Genomic DNA, 14,373 nt, shown 5'->3' with positions numbered 1-14,373 from the left:
ATTCAAGGATGTCATCCAGGCCAGCCATCTCTTCATTTCCCACATGGCCATGCTCCTATGAGCTTTATCATGTTCCACCCAGGGTTGTCCTCTCCTCCCCCTTGTTGTCTTCCTGCAGTGGATTGTGAGCTTCTTGAGGGTAAAGACTTTTTTTTCCCCTTTTTTTGTATTCCCAATGTTTAACACAGTGTCTGGCATGTAGTAGGTGTTTAATAAATGTTTATTAACCATGAATGTTCTTTCAATCAGAGTGCCACAGAACTCTACAGAATCTTCTTCCTTTAAACTCCCTCCAAACCTTTTCTCCCAGAGAAGGGAAAAGAGTTTGCCCCGCCTATCTATTTGTCCCTTCCCTCAGTAAGCCACCACCAGGTTATCTTAAGATAATTACTTTCAATTTAATTATTGTACTACATAATCCTTTGGTAATGAGGATAAAAGGTGGCTTGGGACAAAAGTACTAAAGGTACTAAAAACTGTTTCCTGGAGACCAGTTCTTTGTCATGCTGGTCTCTTCTTTAGTACTCTACGTATTCAAAGTAAGGAATGTCTATTTTGAATTTGGAGGCATTCCCCATTACATTCCAGTGTCTTTTAGCCTGGGCTGACCTTCAACTTTTCCTGGAATCTCACTGGGGTACCTCTCTTGCATTACTGTTTTTCACATGCCATCCTGGCTGGAATATATTCCTTCCTCATCTCTGCCTCTAATTAGTTTTCTTCAGAACTCAAGTGGTGCTTGCTTTCCTGATCAGCACTCTTCTCCCCCTCCAATGGTATAATAAGGGTTGCTCTGGATTCCCATCCCATGATGGTGGCAGCAAGTCTGTAACAGTAAGTTTGGTAGGTACTCTGGTTTGGGGACAGGGTGAGAGTGGAGGAGGGAGACCATAGTGGTAATTTTATGGCAATAGCAATGGCAGTAGCTGAAATGGGAGTTGGGATTCTTCTGCCGTTAAGTACTCAAAACAGGCATTTATAATTTGGTTATTGATATTTGGGGAACTCCCTATACCCAGATGTTGGGGTAAATCATATGACTGATTACATGAAGTCAGCTACCAATTCTTTTAAAAATGTATAATCTTTAATGTATAATATATATATAAATCTTTACTGCATAGCCAGTGTCAGCAATATGGGCTGCTGAGAGGTGTAGTCTTTTCTTTCCAATTGGATGGAGAGACTGAAGGATGGTGAGAGGTGGAAACTGTAGGGACCAGAGGGAAGTAGAACTTTAGAGCTCCACAGAGAGGCATGGGGCCCTTTGATGTTGAAACTGATCACAAGGGAGGGAACTGCTACCCTAAGGGATGATAAAATCACCTGTAATCTTGAGCAGTGGAACTTCTATTTGGCTTATTGATCCACTTTTAAGGGTTCCTTGTGCTTGGACAGAACTTGCAATTTGCTTTAATGTATCTGTCCTTCTCATACCCAGGACCAGTGAATTTAATAATTTTCCAAGAATCATTTCCCTCATCTATGAAGTTAGGTGGTTGACTGTGTCTCCTTTCTTCTCCTGTCTTATTTTCCTGCCTCCTGTCTGATGAACCAGCATCCTTTTCCCTTTTGGAGTTTCCTATTTTTTGTTGTTGTTGTTGATTGTTTTTTAAAAACTTATTTGCTTTTATAATGGATTTTGTCTCCAGATAAAGATGAGCACACATTGATTGTGTTCTAAACCAGAATTTGCTATCTTGGAGTGGGTAAAAAGGAGAAAGGAAGAGGTAGGGAACAAAAGTGAATCTGTGAGACTAATCGCCCTAGACTTTAAAGAGAAAAAAAAAAAACCTGGGAGGCTGTACTAAGTTCTCTGGGGAGCATGAAGTAAGGGTTTAACTTAAAAGGCAATATTTGTGCTCTCTTGCAATAGCAAAGTAATTATCTTCTTGTTCTTTACTTGAATTTCCCTCAGCCAATTTATATTTGCCAAACTTCGATTTAATTTTGACAGCTAATCTCAACATTAGTTGGGTGTTCAGTATCTATACATACTACCCACATGTGGAATAATTTTATCTAAAAAATTTTTAAATTCAGCAAAATGAATTGTAACACAATATTTCCCCACTTCTAGATGACAGCTAAAGTAATGTTTTCTGAGGGACTGATAGACTAGTCTGTGAATCATGTTCAATATATAATGATACATAAATGAAAAACCGAAAGATGAATTGGTTATTGATCTGAGTTCCTTGCATAATAAATGCTTGTATTAGATTGGAAAAGCTTAAGTAGAGAAAACTAAATGAAAAATGCAACAGCTAGGTCCTAATTGCTAAAATATTGAATATTGGGAAAAGTGAAGTAGCTCCACTTACTGATATTTGAGAATTTACCTTAACCATAGCTATTTTGGAAAAATTTTAATTGAAGATTTTAGCAAGCTTTAAAACACATTCAGAATTATTTTGTGCTTTTTCAAACCCAATACAAATTGTTCAGCTTTATGCAGAATTTGTTCATGTTTATTGTATTTCTCCCAAAAGTCTCTTTACTGTATTTGGGAAGATCTTGTTGTTTGATATTATTACTTAGTTACATTTTCCCCCAGATGATTTTTTTTCCCCCACACAGTTCCTTTAGTATAAATATTTTCTATAATGAAAGTATTAGTATTGGTAGTCTCTGAGTTACAAACTCTGATGACCCTTTACAAACAAAATAGCTAAGACAAGAATCCTTTCTTATTCCCACTGTCTCTTCTGTGACAGTTGTGGGAGAACTCTCCTACTGCCACTACCATAATGGGGAAAATGGAATCACTAGGACTGTTTAGCCTGAAGGAGAGAAGATTTAGAAGGAACATAATTGGCTTCAAGGGTTAGAAAGACTCTCTGATCAGCTCAGATGATGGATACAGTGAGGCATTCATTTCCTAGTAGCATATAATTTAGAGTTGGAAGAGAACTTAGAGCTCACCTATCCAATCTCCTTACTTTATAGGTATGGAAACGGGTTCAGAGCTTAAGTGATTTACCCAAGGCCACACAGGTAATAAAGAGAGCCATTATTTAGGCTCAGGTCCACTAAGTCCATATTCACTGCTCTTTCTTCTTTATTACTTTTTTCTAGTTTCATTCCCCTGAGAGAGGTAGAACAGAAGAAAGTTTGAGTTGGGTAAACTGAAAAAAAAAAAAAAACCTAAACAATTTAAATTTAAATTTAAAAAAAGTGTTGGGTAAACTGGAAAGGGATTAAAAATGAAAGAAAGGTCCGGGAAAACATGAGAAAGTGAAGACAAAGGTGAAGAAAATAGATGTTGGTTCTCAGAATCTCAAGATTTAAAAAAAATTTTAATATTTAAAAAGTTGAAGAGGGAAGAAAGAAGAGAGTACACTGCTCGAATTTGTAAGGCTTTTCCCCCCCTCTTCTAAATGTCTCTGGTTGACTGCTCCATTTCAATCCATCTTGTTGAGAAATATCAATTGCAACTAATAATTCCGCCCTTCACATTCACTGTAAATAAATAAGGGAGAATGAAGAATAGGAAGCTAGGAAATCAAGAGTAAGAATGAAAGATTTAGAGATATGATCATACTAGACTCTGCCTCATTTCTTGCTTATAGGAACAGAGTATGTGAAGTGCCATTTGTATTATAAGTAGCCTTTCAGTTCTCTCATGATAGTGAAGTTGTACCTCAAGTAACTAAAAAATGTGAGATGAGTCAGCTAAAGACTTTCTTGGTGGACTTAACTAGTATGCATCAGGTATGGATTAGTAGTAATAGTTGTATTTTTTGCTAATAGTGGGAAGCAGATACTACTTTGGATTGTGAGCATCAGAGCATTCATATTTTAGGCTAAAATAAATCTGAATTTGATAGAATGAGAGATTAAAATTCATTTTACTTACTGTTAGCTTTTGTTGGGGTGCAGGAGCAATACAGTGTGAATATGAGAAAAGGTAGGAGAGAATGAAATGATTCAGAGGAAAGTAGAGAAGGGAAAAGAAAGGCTAACCAGAGGGAAAACTGAAAAACTACACAAGCCTGAAGAAAAATAAACATATAGAAAAGAAATACAGGAAGAAGAGTTAGACAATGAGTAAAAGAAAACAAAAAAGGGAAGCAATTATTACTTTATGGAAAACTGAAAATCAAATTGTTAAGCTATATTATTACATTTTATATTATTACATCACATCATTGTTGTCTTTGAGTGCTAGGAATGAGACTCTTGGTGTTCATTTGGGAGAATAAAGATTATTTTATAGGCTAGCTGTACAACATATTCAGTAACTTTTAGTTTTAGGTTTCTTTGGCAGAAAGCTTTGAATTCCTTGGAAGAGGGACACTATTTGAATATTAAATACACAGTAACATTACTGTTAATATTGATGCTAGATTTGTAACTATTAGGTGGAAAAAATCAGTGCATTGGGGGCTTCTGGCATTTCTAAGTATTTCATGCTTAATTTGTTTCTTGAGGAGATCAGGTTTGGGCAAGATAAAAATTCCTTGCAGACACTAAGAAGGTTTTAAATTGTTATATGAATTCCAATGGTACCTCCTTCTGATGGCATTTCTCAGGTTTGATGCTGAAGCACATACTGTAGTAAATGTGTTATGTGTATATGTGTGTGTGTGTCTATATATACACACATATGTATGTATATATAATGTAAATGCACTATATATAATATATGCATTATACATAATATAATATCATAAACATAACAACATAATAGATACAATATAATAGATACATATATGTATATAATAATATAAATGTATTATAATAAAATGTTTCTGATAATTCTTGTAACCAATCCCTCCTTGAAACGGATAGCAGACAGATCCAAATGATACCAAATTCTTTGTTCTTGTGAATTCTTATATTATAGGGCTGCAGAATGTATTTTAAAATGCCTTAAAATTTAAGCTTTAGGAAATTCTCTTATCTTCTTGTTCTATGAAAAGTTATTTTTTGTTTTCTCTGAGCCCCAGATTGTATTCTCCCTTTTATTAAGAAAAATGCAGGGAAGTGATATAAGTTATGGAGTTTTGCAGAAGCAATCTTACATAAGCCCCTTCCATAATTCTCATTTACTTGCATAACTGTGAACTAAGAGATATCAGATCCACCCACAGCTAAAAGGGAAAAAAAAAGAAATTGACTAAGGGTTTAACCCTGGGGCTGATAAAGATAAAGATACCAACACAAACCTCCATTACAAAAATTTAGTAGCAAAAGTTGACTATAGATAAGGAGGGTCAGTGTTCAACTATAACAAATTAATAGCTACTGACACCAAGTGGTGCCACTTGGCAGTGGTGCAGAGGTCAAAATAGGGGCAAGAGAAAAGGACTGGCAGACTGGCCATGGAAAATTTACTTGAACTTGAGAACTTGAACTATGAGTACCACCTACTCTTCCGTCTTAACCAGGAAGGGAGATTCATCTGTTGGATCAGTTGCTACGGGTTCTGCCTACAAAACTAGTCTTGGTACTCTGTAGTTTGCACCTAATTAGTCTGCCTAAGAAACAAGGGAGACCTGCCAAAAAAAAAAAAAAAGTAATGATTAAAGAGGATGGCATGCAAAGGAAGCTAGTAGTCAAGTATGTTGGTTATTTCTATTCTATTCCAGTGAGTGGATGATCCTGGATACCTGGATCACAGTGAAGCATATAAAAGAATTTATTTCATACCTGAGGTGACTAAATCATTTCTGGAATCCCTGTAAAACAAATAGCTCAGGTCAAAACTTTGCCAATTCAACCACAAACATTTACAAAAGAGTTATTAGATAGTATGTAATCTGTCATTCTCTAAATACTTTGTGATAGTAACTGAAACATATTTACCCAGCTTGTGATCTTACTTCTGAAATGTGAATATAAATAGAATGAGTGAAAATACTGTAAATATACATGTGTGTATATATCTCTATATTTTTTATACTTGCAAATTAAAAATTGTATATAATTGTGTGTGTGTGTGTGTGTGTGTGTGTGTGTGTGTATAAGAAGATGAGGGGGTGGCTAGGTGGTGCAGTGAATAGAGCACAGACCTGGAGTCTGGAGGACCTGAGCTCGAATCTGGCCTCAGATACTTAATACTTACTAGCCATGTGACCTTGGGCAAGTTACTTAACCCAAATGCCCTGCCTTCCCCCTCCAAAAAAAAAAAAAGCAAAAAACCAAAAAAAGATGATGAGAAAAAGAAAGGCAAATGGAAAGAATATGAACAATTGCCTTTCCAAATTCCAAAAAGACCATTAACTACACAGCAAGACAAGATCCACAAAGAATCAGGAAACTGTTTAATGTGAAGCACAACACTTTAGCATTGGAGAAAAGAGAAAATATACCTTAAATAGGGGAGGAAGAGATGTGATTGAACAAGTTGAGTATGAAGTGTTTCCATAGCCTGAGAAAATGTTTTAATCAGTAGGGTGGAGTCTGGTGACATAGTTATAAAGAACCAAGAAGTTTCAGATAGGGTTTTCTCAGGTGGATGTGGGAGTACTTTCTACTTGCCCTGTTCAACCAAGTCTAGGTTTTCTCCTCCAGGTTGTCATAGGACGAATCCATCTCATTTAACACTTTTCTCACCTAACCCTTAGCTGTTAGGCTTCCTATACTCTGTCAGCATCCCACTATAGTTCTTTGGGGAGATTCAGAAAGACATGGATGCTTTTTCCTTTGGCCCTTCCTGCCTCCTACTTTTCTTTGAGGCAGCTTGGCCTCAAATTATTTGAGTTATTCAAATTGCATGGGGCTGCTTTGAAATTTGAGAAACAAAGATGAGCAGCTAACATGTGACTCAAAGGAGAGTAAGAGAACCCTGCCAGATGGTGAAGATTCACTAATTTGTTAGAAATAAGTGGTCTGGAAATTTTATGGCACAGTTATAATTTTAATCTCAGTAATTTGCAAACCACTGAATCCAAATAGTCATAACCAAATACATGTATCTGGTGATGTCCAAAATAATGACAAATAGTTTTAAGACATTAATACTTATCAAGTCTCTGGACTTCCATCAAAAACCTCAAAACCCTGAAGATACTGTAGTAAGACTCATCAATGTGTGAAAACATTAAATGAAAACACTTGCAATATTTAATAATTCTTTTAAAAATTTTATGTAAAGCTATTAATGAGGGGAATAATCTCAGTGAGAATTTTACTGACCATAAGTAACACTATGAAATTATAATAGAGTTTATAATTGTGTTTCTGATACATAAAGGCAGAATAAAATACATTCTTGCCTTTACTGAGCACTAGAGGATTAATTGTAGCCAAAATTTGTTTTTATTTGCTTTTTTCCCCTACCTGGTAAAAGTCACCAGGTCCTTAGAGTCATGAATCTCAAGGTTGAAAGGGACCTTAGATATCACCCAGTCTGATCCTTCTCCATGTAGGAATCTTCTTTATAGCATTGCTGATAGGTTTGGTATGGTAAACATAGATCGGAGGAGAAATACTAAATGTCTTGTTGAGCTAAGTGACCTCTAAGGTCCCTTCCAACTGTAAAATTCTGATTTCATGATTCTTGCTATCCTTATTTTTCTTATTATTTCTAATGATGATAATATTTGGCCCTTTCAGAGCATTTTTCATATTAAAAACTCAAAGAATCTTTATAGCTTTAAAATATTAATATGATAATTAGAAGTCAGATTTAATGCTTTAAGTCATATACTATCTATATGAATGGCAGTCAAGAAGGAGATACAAAAAATTTGATGATCTTGAACTATTGGGACTATCTCTGAAGAATTAGATATAAACAAGCTATTAGGTTTGAGGTGTATGACTCAAAATGAGTAATAGGAATAACTACCAGAGTGACTAGAAGTCAAATCAGTTGTGATTTAGAGGAGGATGTTAGGATGAATTTTAATGTTTTCCTCTTCTCTTTTTAGAAATATTTGTGGATTATTTATCATTTATTAAAAATGTTTGAATCCAACTTTATGTGATTGCACCCAGAATGTGGAATGCTGGAGATGGTTACAAGGTATTTTGGGTTTCCCCAGGTTCTGGAGCGACCCAAAGTATTCTTGTTTTGGGTCTCCCCACTCAAGTCTTGTTTTGGGTTCATCTAGGCTTGTGTTTTGGGCTCCCTTCTTATGATTTGTTTGTAACTTGTCTGCAGAAACCTTTGTCGAAATCCTATATAATGTAAACTTTCCAGAACCTGGGGAGAGGGAGCTACCCCTTCTTTCAACTTTTCTCTACCAAACAACCTAATAAATTTCTTTCTAAAACTATTTCAGCTTTGGGGGTTTGTTCTCATGAGCAACATATTCAACTTTTTATTTTGTGGTGGAAATATTAATAGCTTTCTCTTGCATAGTTACTGAAATGATTTTTTTCCACTGAGTGGTACCTTTTGGTAATATCCTATCCTTTCCAACTTTATGTTTAGCTTTCTTTCCAAGAGGCAGCTTTAGATTGTACCTGGAGTCAGGAAGACCTGAATTTAATCCTGCCTTAGAGTTCACTAGCATTAGTAACTAATCAGTCTCTCTTAGCATCAGTTCTTTTACCTCTAAACTGTAGTAGTACCTATTTTACCTCTAAAATGAGGGCAATAATAGTACCTACTTCACAAGGTTGTTGTAAAGAATCGAGTGAGATAATATATGTTACATATGTAAAGTGCTTTGCAGCCTTTTAAGGGCTATACAAATGTTAGCTTCATTCTCTCTCCTTGCTTTCTTTCCCTCCTTTCTTATCTCCTATACCAGGATTTTGTTTTTGTTCTTTTGTCCATAATTCTGTTGGCCAATAAATGACTTATGGAACTCCCAGTGAGAAAACTCTGTCTACCAATGCAGATCAGTACTCATTTTGCAATTTATAGTCTTAGAGAGTTGTCTGGGGACACTGAGAGGTTACATGATTAGCCCAGGGTCACACATCCAGTATGTCAGAGGTAGGATTTGAGTCATGATCATCCTGACCTGGCCACTCTCTTCACTGTATCATGCCATCTCTTCCTCTTGTACCTTTGACTAGTAATAATAGTTGATTTTTGACAAATTGCTTTAGAGTTTATGTGATACTTTACTTACATTATCCATTTGAGTATCATAATAACCCTGTGAAAATAGTATTGTAGTTACTAAGTTATTACCTCCTTTTATAGATGAGGAAACTGAGGGGGGCTGCCAGGGTCAAATGGTTAGTAATTTGAACTGGGTTGTCTACTACTTTACACCATTAATTATGCCAAACTAACTCTACCAGTTGAAATCATGGACATTATTTAGCATTAACCATTGCTAAAGATGTTGCTGAATCTTCCTCTGAACAGAACTAGATCAAAATTAATGGGGAATTGTTCCTGTTCTTTATTCTTCTATACTTTCTTATTCCTATAAGGAACAGGGAAATTTCTATGGGAAGTATCTTCAATTTTCATTTGTAATTCATATTCAAGGGAATTAAGTTCTATAGAAAACTCCTTTGGAAGCTGGGCTGTCCTTAGGTTTCAGCATATAGCCTTTCTTGGAGTCACTCATAACAATAAGAACCTATAGGGTAGGAAATTTACTTTGATTTCTCTCTGATTTCATGGTTGCTATGCAAAACTAGACTCTCCTCTAGAACCCCTCACATTTATACAGCTTATGTTAACTCTACTTAGCTGTAGAAGGAGTTAAAGAAGAAAGCCAGATTTGTATCATATATTGGTTAGCCAAGGTTTTAAAATATTGAGTAGCTTCTTAGATTTTCACTCCTCGGATTACTGAGACTCTCTACAGTATTGAGTTGTCATCCTGGTGTAATCAACACTCTCTTATACACATTAATAAAAATGAGGAAAACAAGGCATAACTAGTCCAAAAAGTAGATAATATTTTAAATTGCAAAAATATTTATATTTGGGTTTGATATTCATTATCTAATTCTTCAAGTAATGTAATGTAAAATAATTTCTAATTATAGAATTATAGACAGGAAAGGTATCCTGAGAGTTTTCTTTAGGCAGAGGAATGCCTAAATAGTCCAAGTCAGAAGGTTATCTAATTTCTTTTTCAAAGAATTTTAGAGACAGGGGTCTACAGCCTCCAGTAACCCATGCAAGTGTTCTGTTACCCTGATCAATCAATCAGAATTATTTATTGAGTATCTACCATGTTACTAGCACTGTGTAGTCAAGAACTTTATATGCTTAACTAAAATCTCTTCCATTTCATTCGTGTTTTAAGATCAATTATTAGCCTCTTCCTCGTTAAAATACTGATATAAATGAAGGCAACAATTGTCACTACTTAACCTTCTCTTATCTAACCTACATAACTCAGTTTTTAAAGCTAGCTTTCACTGCACCCATTCTAACCCTTAAGTAACTGTTGTCATCCATAATATCCATAACATAATAGAGTCAGATTCCAAATTAAAATGTGATAAAAATGGGATATAGCATGCTAGTAAAAATAAAAATACAATAAAAGAATTACCTCACAGTCCCTGTGTGTTAGATTCTGTTAATGTGTCAGAGTATCAGGTTGACTTTCATCACCATGGCATTACATTGTTGATTTGCATTCAGGTTATTAAAAATATTTTAAATTTCCAGGGAACATATTATTTGACATCAGGAAAGACCACCCAAAATATAAACTGCATGGCATGGAAGTCAGTCAGATGACTTGAGTTCTAGTTTTAATTCCAGCTCCAACATTCACTAGCTATGTGATTTTAGATGAGTCATTCAATTTATCCAAACCTCACTCTATTCTTCTATGAAATGGGTATAATAATTCCTGCTCTGCCATTCTTTCAGGGTTGTTATGAGACTCAAATGAGATACTGTGTGTGAAACCACTTTGTAAATCATAAAGTGCTATAGAATTGTAAGGTATTATTATAAAGCAAATGTGGTTAATTGAGTCAACTATCATTATTCATTTATAGAATTACATAGTGCTAAAGAAGCCTCCAATGACAAATGTTTGAACCGATGCTGGAACTTTAAAAGTGTATATGTGTGTATGTGGATAGATATTTTTCCCTATTACTTACAATCTGGGAATCTTACACACCTTAGTTCTTCTGCTTCAGTGGCTGGCTCTGTAACAACAATCTTCTTTTCATCAAGGTCGGGATCATTTATCTCCTTTTGTGTAACAGTTTCACTCTGTTTCAAGTTGGTTTCATTATTCGCTTCTGATTTACTGTCACGTTCTTCAAAAGCTACTTCAGAGATTATGATATTATTTGATGGCTCATTCTCAAGGATAGTATCACTTTCTGGATCTTGTAAATATACAAGCTGCTCACTTATCTCATTGTTTATCTTTTGAAATAATAAGAAACAGAAAATAAGGTGCAGTAAGAACATCATTTAATAGTAATGGGGGTGGGAGGGAGGGAGTTCAGACCTGTGATTTTATTTGAAGAATTGGAAACTACCTTCATTGATGTAGATTGCCAACTTTCTCTATATTTTACAATTTTAAAGAATTGTCTGGGCACTAAGTAGTTAAATGACTTGCCCATGGTCACATAGCTAGTAAGTGTCTGAGTTAGAATTTGAGCTCAAGTCTTCCTGACTTCAAGGATGGTTTTATATTTATTGAGTACCCACATGATTTAGGAGTTCTCTTAAGTAGAGACAAGGCCTTAGCTAGGAAAATGAGTTCCCATGCAGAATGGACAAAAGGATTGGGAAAGTAGAGTCTACACAGTGCCTTTATAGTCACTGATTGAAAGAAACCATTTGTACCATCTTATTCCATGCCTACTTGTAGTCATTTACTGATTTCAAGTCACTTCAGTGATGTTAGTACCCAGTCAGTTTTTTTTTTGTTCCTATTATCTCCTGCTAACAGCATCGGGAACTTCAGTATTTACATCCTTCTAACTTCCTAGCCATATGGTTCTTTAACATGTTCAACTCCATTTTACTTCAAGTCCTCTACCAGTATGGCTATACATTAGTTCTCACTATCTCACCGTATTTTCTAGTTCCAAGGTAGTGAACATTGAAATTTCACTCTTCAGTAGCAACTTCTCATCCTCTTATTTCTCTATCTCCTGCACTGAACACTAAATCTATATTTTCATTTATAGTTACAGTATTCTTCACCTCCATTTAACTTCCAGTCCCTTGACCTATCCTTATTGTCCTGTTTATCTTCCCCATACTGGTTTCACCTACCTCCATACCCAGCTTGACCTTGAGGTCTGTCACTATAGTATTTCACTAGCCATGATTATAGAATCCCTTGTCCTTATGACTTTCCAGTATTCCTGACCTGCTAATTTTCATCTTTGGACAATCCTGGCATCAGGTTTTTGCATTTCTGTTTCAGGATTGCTCAAAGTCATAAAGAACGACAGGAACTCAGACTTATTTTATCCACTACAAATTTATAGTATATTACACTATCTGGGTATTTGCTTGCCATTTGACAATCAAGTCAATCAACCAATAGGGCAATCAGTAATTATTTATGATGTGTCTATTATTGGTCAATCATTGTGTTAAGACACTGGGGATACAAATGCAAAGAATGAAATAACCCCTACTTTCAAGGATCAAGGACATTACATTCTAACAAGGACTTTTATATACTTATGTCCTTGTTTCTCCTGTGTGTACACACATACACATATATATGTATAGAGAAACACATCTGCATATACACACGTATGTATGTCCTTATTTCTCCTGTATATATATACTCACATATGCATGTATATATACATGAATCTGTTATTTGCTTTTACATATATACACAATATATGTGTGTATGTATACATACACATGCATATGTACATATGTGCATACATAACACAGTGAGCATCCTAAAAATCTTAGTGCAGTTTTGAACTTTACTCCTAGGAATCTGCTGATCAAGCATTAGAGAGAAGATGAATTTCCTTTTTTGGTTTTTATTTTTTAAAATTCAGACAATGAGGAAGACAAATCAGTGGCCTAAGCCACAGTCCCCTGAGTCAATTAAATCTCTAAGACAATATTAATCTTTTAAAGAAAAACTAGCCTAACCTACATGGGACAGGGACTTAGGATATTCCTCCTACCACATATCTCTATCACTTTTTACTTGTCTTGTAAAAGGACCTATATTTACAAAAAAAATTATAGAAATTCTTTTTTGTAGTGCAAAAAACTGGAAACTAAGCAGGGGTATATCTGCTGGGCAATTGCTAAACAAATCATGGCAAGTGAATACAATGTAATATTACTGTGCCATTAAGGATGAAGAAATGGATGATTTCAGAGAACTATGGGAAGAGCTATATGAACTAATTCAGAGTAAAGTATGTGAAACCTTAAGAACAGTTTATTCAATAATAGCATCAGTATAAAAATTTAAAGACAACTTTGAAAGACTTGGGAGCTCTGATCAATGCAATGAGCAATTACGTTTCTAGATGATGGGGCATATGCTGCTCATTTCTTACTGAGGGGAGTGATGAATTCAAGATGTGGAACAAGATTATTAAGTTCCTTTAGGACAAGAACCATGTCTTATTCATCTTTGTGTCCCTCATACTACCAAATACATTACATTGTGTATAGTAGTCTCTCCGTATTTGTGTTGTTAATGAACCTAATATAAACAAGAAAAGTAAAGCAATTGAAATAATTGAATATTTTTGCTATCAAATGAGAAAGGAAAAGGGCTTCACCTTCCCACACCCGAGTCTCAAATTACAAAAAACCCAGAATGTCATCATAAAGCATTATGTGGAATGATAGTCATAAATGATGAGGTTTTAATGTGTAGAAGAATGGGAGTCAGTGTCTTATGATTTCTTTATAAGATGTATATTCTTTTGATTCGAGAAACAAACAACATAAGCAAACAAACTAGCCATGTCTCTGGGGACTTTGAATAGCTAGAAGAATTTTACCAGTTTGCATGTTTCCTAATTCACCAGCTGAAGAGTTGGAGTCAAGAAATGGAAAAAGAATGAGGACCCTTAAGGATTGTGCTTGTGGAAAGTACATACTAGTTTTATGGGGGATATTTTTGGATCTACTGTTTTTGCTGTGCAAATGCTTCTGATAAGTTAAGACCTAATTGAGTCTACTTGTTGTTTTGTTGTTCAATCATCTCAGTCATGTCTGACTCTCTGTGACCCCATTTGGGGTTTTCTTGGCAAAGACACTGGAGTGGTTCGCCATTGTCTTCTCCAGCTCATTTTACAGAGGAGGAAACTTCAGGCAAACAGGATTAAGTGACTTGCCCAGGGTCACACATCTAATAAGTGTCTGAGGCCAGATTTGAATTCAGGAAAATGTCTTCCTGAATCCATGCTTGATACTCTATCTACTGTGCCACCTAGCTGCCCCCATTGAGTCTACAGTTGAGTCTACTGTCTGTTAATGGTGAGGGCTCAGGAGCTACAGGATTAGAAATATAACCCCAT

At 35.4% G+C, this 14,373-nt stretch overlaps 1 protein-coding gene across 1 annotated transcript in view; it reads right to left on the bottom strand.

Moving 5' to 3' along the window:
- Nucleotides 1-3,930: 3,930 nt before the first annotated feature.
- The window catches only part of GARIN2 (golgi associated RAB2 interactor family member 2), a 61,587-nt gene continuing 51,144 nt past the window's right edge, over nucleotides 3,931-14,373 (bottom strand). The window contains exons 4-6 of the mRNA XM_069082446.1: nucleotides 11,013-11,266; nucleotides 5,656-5,684; nucleotides 3,931-3,995 (exon numbers count right to left, since the gene is read on the bottom strand). Coding sequence (XP_068938547.1) covers nucleotides 3,931-3,995; nucleotides 5,656-5,684; nucleotides 11,013-11,266 — 348 coding nt within the window. The remainder of the gene's footprint in view (nucleotides 3,996-5,655; nucleotides 5,685-11,012; nucleotides 11,267-14,373) is intronic.

The sequence above is a fragment of the Petaurus breviceps genome, unplaced genomic scaffold, assembly GCF_028583685.1.
Source record: "Petaurus breviceps papuanus isolate PSGF00001 unplaced genomic scaffold, PetGlider_PUasm1.0 166, whole genome shotgun sequence".
In the NCBI taxonomy this organism is placed as follows: Eukaryota; Metazoa; Chordata; class Mammalia; order Diprotodontia; family Petauridae; genus Petaurus; species Petaurus breviceps.
Note: the sequence above shows the minus strand (reverse complement) of the source record. Positions and strands in the feature narration are given on the sequence as shown.